This window comes from Carica papaya, chromosome 2, assembly GCF_054855325.1.
Source record: "Carica papaya isolate Zhongbai chromosome 2, ASM5485532v1, whole genome shotgun sequence".
In the NCBI taxonomy this organism is placed as follows: domain Eukaryota; kingdom Viridiplantae; phylum Streptophyta; class Magnoliopsida; order Brassicales; family Caricaceae; genus Carica; species Carica papaya.
In genome coordinates, this window is record NC_142310.1 from 20,752,880 (window position 1) to 20,763,421 (window position 10,542).

The window sequence follows — 10,542 nt, forward strand, 5'->3', positions numbered from 1 at the left end:
TATTTTGAAACTGTTTGAATAGAGCCCATTGAACGTTGGAAAAATAGCAAGAAATTAGTTAAACCCCTCAAATCTGTAATTATTTAAGTGGTTTCAGTACCTAGTGGCAATCAGTGGCGCACTGAAGATGTAAGTAATCTGGTTGCCCAGTTTACGTGGACGAATCCGGAAATTTGAATCAGGTCCTTCTACCTCTAAAGGTCATTGATAAGTTAAATTTTGTGGACGTTCCTAAGACTGCTTGGTAGTAAAGAATCAACTAATGAACATTTCTTTGTTAGTTTAGGAATAAGAAAGGATTGATTGTCGGAATGTTCCGAAAATTATAACCGGTTTGCTATAGTTTAAATAAAATAAATTCTTATATTTATGATAATTACGTTACTAGAGCTAGCTATTTCGTCAACTAGGAATCCTTCTTATAATTGTTTTAGTTTCTAATTTGTAGCCAAGAGTTTGTTTAAAAATATTCTACTGCTGTTTATTTTATATTTTGCGTATTGGATTCTACAAAACTCCTTTATTTGCTTTTTATTTGTTGGTCAATGAAGAAAATTAGTTTTCAATTTCCTATGGATTTGAGCCATATATTACAATATTATTTTATTGGTTAATTAAGAATTTATTTTTGGTAGATTTGACACCTATTATGTTTGCCTATTTTTATAATTAATTTTTCACAATCAAAGTCCAACATCATTAAATATAACCTAGTTTGAGCAAGTACTTAAAGAACTAAGATTTTACTAGTATGTGATTGCTTTGTCTAATCACTTAATAATTTAAATATAGAAATAATTAGCCCAAAACCCTTTTTATATGTGTATCATCATAGTGACATTTGATCTAATTATTCTAGTTAACTCATACATGTAATAAGCACCTTAATGTTTTACATTAGTACTTGAGTGCCTAAGAAGTTTTATCACTGACCAATGTTTTTCATAATGGACAAGATGAATCTATATTTCACTTAGATGGCTCTTGATATAATAAGCAAGATGAATCTATCTTTGACTTAGATGGCTCTTGATATTCCTGTGTGAGAGATAATACTTAGCTTTGTTCAAAAGCCAAAAAAAGCTCACTAGTCGAGTGACAAGAATTGTTAAGCATATGATAAATGTCCGTAAGTCATCTTTCAATTTGTTTACTTCACGATGCCATAACACCATTAGCACCACTCATTTTTTCTTCCATCAATCCAATTAAAAGGCTTAATATTCATTATTAAGTCTATTAACTTTCGTAGGATATATGAACAGAGATCAATTTAGTTATCAAAATCATAACCAGCCAAAAGAAGTAAAAAAGAGTATGAGTCTAACAAAAGTAATCACAAAAAGTGAATGAGCACACCCAAACACGTACAGAAGTCTGAATATATCAAGAACCAGTTTAGAGGTTGTTGAACTAGACAAGATGAACCAAATTAGATTAAATCAATTTAACCATATTAATATAAGGCTTCAAAATTCTGGAGTCTACGTGCATGGTCATCATGCACCAACTTCTAAAGAGCTTTCAACAATAGTCTTTTTACACGTAGCTCGAGTTGAAATCTTAATTATGGATCTGGTGTCAATGTCACTCGTTGCTATAAAAGACAAGTTCTTTAAAAGCAACAATGAAGACAAATTCAAGTTGAGAATGCTGTTATTCTCCAACGACGATGAATGTGGAAACTTTTTGGAGGAACTAATGAGATCCCTTTGAAGTCAATAAAACATATGATGTCGATCACCTCTTGACGGTAGCTAAGATTGCACACAATAAGATGTTTTTCTCCCTTTTTTAATGTTTGGTGATTGTTTTAGGGTTTTATGTTTTTTTGGTAGTATGTTGTGTTTAATGAGATTATGTGAGGAAGCAAATTTTGACTATGATAACAATTGATCTAAAACAATAAAAAAAAAGCTTGAAGAAAAAACTTAAAGAAAATTTATTAATAACTAAAATTAAAGATTTTAGTTAAAACAATATTTTACTGTTTGAGTAATAATAATGAATATTTAAAATAATTAAGTATGACACCTTATTTATAGACATTAAATAATTAAGTATGAATGATATAAAATAGGAAAATATATGAGTAATTAGAATAACCTATAGTAAAAAATAACTAAATAAGATTACAACTAAATAGAAAATAATAAACTTATTTTATATAAATATTAATTCCTAAATAACCTAAAATAAAAATAACACATTAATTGTAACGGCCCCGGAAATTCAAAAGAAAATACATATAATAATCTGAGTGCGGAAACGAAATAAAAGATTAAGGTTAACATCCCTTACATAATAACTTAAAAATACTGAACAATATCACGGAATAAGTTCTCTAAAAGAAATACGAGAAATGAGAAAAATAAAGAAAACTATAAAACATTTAGCATCTACTCGCCGTCTTCTTGTGGATCGGGCTCGGGAACCAGGTCCTCCTGATCTGAAATGGTTAAATAAGGAATGAGCTACACTAACCCAGTAAGGACATCACACTATATTACCGTCACAGAAGTAAAGGTTGGTAGAAAACCAACAAAATAACCAATGGAGCACAAATTTTAAAGTAATACATTTATTTAAAATAAAACTATTTACCCTTTTTCTTACCCTTGGTGAACCTGTGAAAACAACCTATAAAGACAATAATATCATGCAGATCATAATTTCATGTATAATCAGTAACATAAAATTTATCATAATTCTGTATTCATCAACAATAACTGATTATCACCGTTTCTCGTTTTCACTAGCCTATATCCATGGGGATCCATAGGGGTGTCTCCGCTACACGTGAACCATTCTCATTAACAATCTTAATTCCATGGTCGTCCCCATACCCCGTCCGGTATAAGCACCAAGATATTAAACTTCAATACCCCGTCCGGTATGAGAGTGAAGCGGGTCGTCCCCATACCCCGTCCGGTATGAGCGCCAAATGACCAAGTCTTCATACCCCGTCCGGTATAAGACAACGTTCACGATAGGGTTTTCTATGAATCCGGTCCGTCCACCATCTTCTAAGATATCTAGTGAGGCTGTCACCTTATCTGTTTTCTCTTAGTATCCGTTACCAAGTTAAACATAATCACATAAACAATAAACATGCACCCGATAATACGATCATATCTTAAATTCTAAAATCACACTGTGGTCAAGTAAGACAGTAATACATACATTTGAAATCATAGAATAGATAAACCAGATACCATAATGCATTTAAACTGTAAAATAAATCAAGCAGGAATTAACAGAGAATAATTTTCGATTCGGGCTCCATTAGCAACCTTAATTAATTATGCATATTTATTTAATTTGTACAAAATACAGTATTATAATTTATTCAAACTTCAATTCCATGATAGAAAATAGGGTGAGAGGTCCTTACTTGATTCGACGCCGAAAACTAGATTGTCACTGCGTCTACAGACGGTCCCTGGATTCCCTGAATTTTTTTTTCGGGAACTGAAACACGCTTACGGTACCTACACATGTCCCAAATAATCTCAAAATCAGACCCAGGGCCTACTTGGCCAATTTCCGAATTCCGGCGATGGCATCGCCGCTCGCGGCGGCGATCCACCTTAGGTTGGCTATTTTCGGCCGAATTCAGCCAAACTTGCATCGGTTCCCGTGAGAAAACACACTTAGGGCCCTTGGTGGGTCGAAAAAACGTAGAAAATCGAAACTCACCGGCGGTGGGGCTCTCCGGTGCAACGACTCCTCCGGCTCACGTTGCGGTTAGGTGTTTTGCTCTGGTCAACCTGTAGAGGAGGAAACGGTGATCACAACGGTGAAAAAATTACATCGAACGGGAATCGAGAAGGGCTTCATTGAAGGCAAAAACTGAAACACCCCGCCGCGGCGCCGCTAAGCTTCAGCGGCCTTTTTCGGCAAATTGGCCGGTGCTTTCGCTCCGATTTGGTCATAGGTGGGTTTAGAATCAAATTATGAGCAAATGATAGAATTTTTACCTCACTTGGCGGCCGAAAATTGCTCCGGTACGGCGGCAGTCAGCTCCCTGGCGGTTGGGCTGTCTTCTCCGGTGAGGGGCTCTGGCGGCTAGGGTTAGGGTATGGGTGCGAATGGGGTTATTTATACCCATCCACTTTTGATCTGAGCCATCCATCGTTTTTAATATGGACCATCCGATCAGGATTAAATAGGGAGTGAATCTGGACCGTTCATCGCGATTCAATCTGAACCGTCCGTGCGCGATTCAATCTGAGTCATCCGTACGTGATGCGATCTGGGCTGTCTGTGCGCGTTTTTGATCTGGGTCGTCCGTGCGCGCGGGAACGGATCTCAGCAGTTCGATCGTGCGCACGCGGATCGCCCACGTAGCTCCCTCCCGCGTCAGCGTCTCTGCCACCTGGCGCGTCTTGGTTGGTCGGGGCTACTGACCGGATAGTTGATGTGGCACAATTTTTCTAAATTGTGTTTTGACCCCTTGGTTTCTAATTTTTCTTTCAAAAATACCCCCAGAACCCAAATTTTTACCCTTTTTTTTTCAAAATTATTTTCAATTAAATCCCTAAACAATTTTTACCCTTTTTTTATTATTATTATTTTCATTAAAATAAATTCAATTCAATTAATACATATTTATATTTATATAGAATTAATAAAAAATAAAATAATAAAAATAGTTGGGTGTTACATTAATATTACAATTACATTGATTCATATTATTATAGAAATATCTTCAATTTAAGATTTTATTGTTCTGTATTACTGACTTATATCCAATCTAGCATTTCATGCTAGGACCAGCATGCGTAATTGATTTTCACTTTGTTTGAGAAGTGATGGTCTCAAAAAATGAGTTTATATTAAATTATTTCTTAGACATATTCATCAAACTGTTGCCAAAAGCGAATTTTAAAAAATTTTAATGACGAACTTCAGCTACCTTCAAGGTCATAAGTTATTAAGGTATACGTAATATGTAGAAAAAAGACTCAAATAAGTTTTAGCCTAAAAGCCCTAACAAAAGATTGTAAAATCTACTTTTAGAATCACCGAGCTTTTTTATATTTACATTTTTGACTAAATTTTTTATATTTAATTTAAAACAAGATCTAATTTATATCTTGTTCACTCGGTTTTCAAGTCTCATTTAAATCAATTTGTTATTTGACTTTAATTCATTGTACAATGACAATCGTACTTTTTGTCGAAAACAAATTAAGTTTTATCAATGGTTTCATTCCGAAGCGGAGCTATATAAATATATATCTATTAAACATTTGGACAAGGAAACTAATATTCTGATTTATTGATTGTTGAATTCAATGTCAAAAGGAGATCTCAGCTAGCATTTTTTTTTTGGATTCTGCCCTAGAAATTTGGAAGGATCTCCATGCTAGATTTCAACAAAGTAATAGTCAGATGATTTTTAGCTCAGCTACAACTAAATTAATCATACTCAGAGACCAAATTCCATGAGTTTACTAAGCTCAAAGCTTTAATGAAAGAATTAAACAATTTTAGACCATCTTGTTCTTACAATCGATGTACTTCGGAGGAGGCACGAATGAGTTCAATGTGTATTTTCAAATGGAATATATTATGTGCTCTTTAATGGGATTGAATGAGTCATTCTCCTATGTTAGACATGAATGACTACTAGTGGACCTTATTCCCCTCAATCAATAAAGTTTTTTCCTTGGTATCCCAAGAAGAAAGGTGGAAAATTGTTACTCCTAAAATACTTTATCCCAGAATTGGAGATATTGGTTTCATGGCGAAAGATGTAAATGAGAAAGAACGAAACAAGTTGAAATTTTCACAGCAAAACATACACAGTAATTTGCAAGGGCATATTATAGACAAATATTATAAGTTACATGGCTAACCCCCTAAATACAAGCAAAACCAGAAGTTTCGAGGATATTCTCAAAATGTTTCTCTGAATCAAGTCTTGATATCTTCAACTACTATTTGTTTCCAATAACTACTATGTTGCTAAGTTCTCTTTCGATTTAATACATTGTGACATTTAGAGACCATTTTATGTAAAGGCAGATTAACATGATCATCCACATTTCTTTACCATTATAAACGATTGTACCCATTTTACATGACTTTTTCTACTTAAAAACTAATCTGATGTTACCTCAATTCTTCCTTATTTCTTTAATCTAGTTGAGACACAATTTGGTTCAAAAGTTAAAAGTTTTAAAATCAGATAATACAAAAGAATTTGAGTTTACTGAATTTTTGAATAACGAAGGAGTTTTTCATCAATGTTTATGTGCCAATACACCTCAAGAGAGTTCTCTTGTTGGGAGGAAATATTAACACTTGCTTAATGTAGAAAGAGCTTTTTCCTTTCAATCTAGAGTACCTATTTCTCTCTAGAATGGATGTATTCTCGCAGCTACCTATCTGATCAATGAAAATCCATCCTTATTATTGTCCAACAAATCTCCTTTTGAGCTATTGTATCAGAAGCCTATTAAATATAATAAAATTTCAAGTATTTAATTGTCTATCCTTTGCTACTGTCCTATCTGAGCATTAAATAAAATTTGATCCTAGTGAAAAATGTTGTGTGTTCATTGGATACCCAACTTGAGTAAAAAAATTTGTCACAGGATGTAGTCTTCCATGAGAAGGTATTTCCTTTCACATACTTCATCATATTCTGGAGCTCAATCCTTTTGCAGATTTAGTTTTGGCTTTTATCATCACAGACATTCCTTATGTTGATAATGGAACATCTGTTTTCTCCTGGACTTCTACCTAGTGAAGCTGGTGATGATCTACCTCCGGCTTTAACTAGTTTACCTGGTCCAACTTCAAATGGTATTGCTTGATTTTCCATTTTTTACTCCATTTTAACATGTTTGGTTCCAGTTCAAATGCTACCAAGGTTGTTTTTTCCTCTTCCTCATCAGACTATTAGCCTATCACAAAGCTCTAGTACTCGATATTTCTACTACAACAGAGCCACAATTTATAATCAACCAATATTGCGTCAGAAATGGTGTGATGCTATGAGTGATATATAGTTTGTTGTTCCACTGCCACCCAAAAATCATTCTATTAATTTCCATTGGGTTATAATGTTAAGTATTGATCGTATGGGACAATTTACAAGTACAAGCCCAGGCTGGTGGCCAAAGAGTGTACTCAAGAAGAGGGTATTGATCTTTTATATACCTTCTCTCCGGTGGCTAAACTGATCACTGTAAAAAGGTGTTACAGGCTCTAACTACTTCTCATCGATGGAATTTGGCTCAACTTGATGTCAACAATGTATTTTTAAACGATGATTTGTCTAAAGAGATCTATATGGATCTTTCTCTTTGTTATAGAGGAAAGGGAGAGTCTGGACAATAAAAAAATGATATTAAACTGATATGATTGTGGACTAAAACAGGCTTCAACATAATGGAATTTAAAAGTTACTCAAGCTCTCCTATGTTCTGGTTTTAAGTAGTTCAAATCTTATTCATCGTCTGTTTCATTTATGGCAGTGCTAGTGTATGTAGTAGATTATATAGCGACTAGTGTATGTAGTAGATTATATAGCGATTACGGGTCCTTCTCTTGATGTGATTAATTCAATGAACACTTTTCTTTCAGCACAGTTTAAGATGAAAAACTTGGAAAACCCAAATATTTCCTTGGTATTTAGATTGTCAGATCTTCAAAGGGTATAAGTTTATCCCAACGATCTTATACTCTTAACTTTCTTAAAAACACGAGATTTTCAGCTTCCAAGCATCTAGATTTACCAACCATGGATATTAAATTGTGCTTAATTGTACAAGATATTAGTCCAGCGCAAGGTCTTTTCTTTGCTGCAGATTCAACAGCAAAACTTCAAGCCTTCTAAGATGTAAGATGTAGAGCTTATGTACATTTCAAAAAATCCATGATCAATTTTTTTTGTTTTCTTGTCAATTCTCTAGTGTCTTGGAAAACCAAAAAGCAACAACAATCTCACATTCCTCTACAAAGGCAAAATATAGAGCTTTGGCAATAGTGGTAAGTGAGATAACTCAGCTTCAACAATTGTTGTGATTTTGGCATTAAACTAGATACTAAAACATTGTTTTTTGGTGACAACCAAGCGGCCACTCACATTGCCAGTAGTCTCATTTTTCATTAAGGAACAAAATGCATACAAATTGATTGTCACTTTGTCTCGTTCACTTAAACAAAGAAAGCATCAAGTTGTTCCGAATTGAATCTTAGCATCAACTGACCGATCTCTTCATGAAAGCTTTGGATTTCAAATTGTTCTATAAATTGTTGTCCAGAATTTCTGTAATTGATGTGCAGAAATATTAGAGCTAATTAATTTCATTAACTAATTTAACTAGATCCCTTTTATTCTTTTATTCTTTAAATTTGGGTTGTACATAATAAACTAAATAGTACTTGTAAAAAGCTTTATTTTTATCATTCCACTTGAATACACAAGAAATGTTTTACTTCTTCAACCTGTTTCCCATCTTTTTGCTTCCAATTCTAAAAGCTCACAATTGTAACAGTTGGACATAGAATAAAATCATCATAAGAATGTTTTAAATTGTAATGCAGAGCACCATGTCTCACCAATCTGACCATATGTTATACAAAAAGCTTACCCAGAAAGAGAACTGCTAAATTCATCCCAAATATTGGCCCTCCATCCTCAGTTGCTTACAGCTACCCAACGCAATCCGGTAAATTTCCGATGTACTTTCTCATCTCGAAAAGAGATATTAGTGAAAATAAATAAATATAGATCAATACAAAACAATCCTTCTGAATGTCAAATTTGGGGATAGATTATGAATATTACAGATATCCTTGAAAAAACATAACAATGATCACAAAGTACTCGTATGCAAAATCTTTTTCTACTGGGATTTTATCATGAATTTATCACCTGTCAACGAAAGGAAAGGAATGCAACATTTACCCAACTAATAATAGCCAAATTCTTAATGATCATAATCAAGCTAACTATCACACATGAACTTGGCAGATATAATGGATTAAAGCCGATTGAACAAGTACCAACAGACTCTTGTATCACAAATAGGACAAACCAAGAGAGGTGGCACAAGTGCACAAGAAAACAAATATAATAAACAAGTACAGATGGATGCATTACACCCGAAGGAACTGATAAAATTTTTCTTCAAAACATTCGTGTACGCTACCATTTGATTTCCCAAGATGAAAAGGAAAAGGGATTTAAGATTGTTGTGCTTTAATATACTTAAACAGCCTTTTAAGTTATTGTAACCTTCTAGAAACTCCAATCAACATCAAGAATCAGATTCATCCAACCTTGACTTCATCCTATACTGGCGACCAAAACTTCAGAAACCAGAAGTTTTAACTAACTGCAGCTTTCATTTTTCGATTATCTTCAGCTTGATCAACCTCAAAATCTTGGGAGCTTGCTGCATCACCACTGTTATCTACTTGTTTAATTTCACCTGCTTTTTTCTTTGGGATGAAAGTCACAGATTTCAGAACATCATCTGAAGGAATGTCCAGCTCTGTCCCTGAACTTGCAGACTTAGGCCCTTTAACAAGGGCAAGCAAATCCATAGGATCTCGGATGTTGGGTTTTTCATCAACTTCACTTGATTGCTCAAAGCTGTAACGCGTATACCTAGAAAGATTCAATAGATAATCCGGAACCCGGGATGCATTTTCCACGGGCAGAGATTCCTCATCCAAAACCATAGCATTCGCTGATATAGCACAAGGAGAGTATCTTTCAAACTTGTCTGCTGCCTCTTCGCCATTATTGTTGGAAACATGATCAAACCTAACACGTTTACATGGTATAGAATCTGCGTTACTGTCCTTCCTTTTCAATATGGATCTAAGTTCACCAACATCTTCAGAAGATTTTGCATGTGATATCTGACTTTTGGGCTTCAGATGCATCTTCTTTCAATCTAATCTTTGCAGCCATGTGATTAGCGCAAGGATCCCTAATGGTCCCATGCAACGAGTTTGAGAGGAAGCGAGCGATCCGAAAACTTTCTCCACGCGGACTTTGAAACTGTTCTCCAAGGATTCTTCGGAGGACGCCATGGCATTCCTTGCCCCGTCCATGTTTTCCCGTCGGCGTCTTGGGTTTTAAAAGGAGGCAAAACATGAACCGAGGCACCGCCTTCTGTCTGTTATTTCGTAAATTTGATACATATCATTTCTTTTTTTAAAAAAAAAATATATTTTATTTAAATATGAAGATATATAAAAATTATTTATTTTAATTTTTAATATAAAATTAATTTTTAAACATATTAAAATAAAATTAATATAATAATATAAATAATAATTATTTATCTATTTATTTATTTATTTTAAATATAAAAATAAAATATGAGTTTATAGTAATAAAATTAATGTCATATTCTAATTTTATTTAGTAAATATAAAATAATTAATTAAAAATAATAACAACATTAATAATAATGATCATTTGATAATATAAAGATGAAAAAAATTTATATTAAACTATAATTATAAGGAATATTATTATTATTATGATTATTATTAGAAGTAGTAGTA

General features: G+C 33.6%; 1 protein-coding gene across 1 annotated transcript; it reads right to left on the bottom strand.

The window, feature by feature from the left end:
• Nucleotides 1-7,877: 7,877 nt before the first annotated feature.
• LOC110816396 (uncharacterized) lies at nt 7,878-10,151 on the bottom strand. The gene is given in 3 exon segments (XM_088213570.1): nt 7,878-8,284; nt 8,610-9,880; nt 9,882-10,151. Coding segments are annotated over 2 exon segments (777 nt in total). The 5' UTR covers nt 10,127-10,151; the 3' UTR covers nt 7,878-8,284; nt 8,610-9,348.
• Between the last annotated feature and the right edge of the window lie 391 nt (nt 10,152-10,542).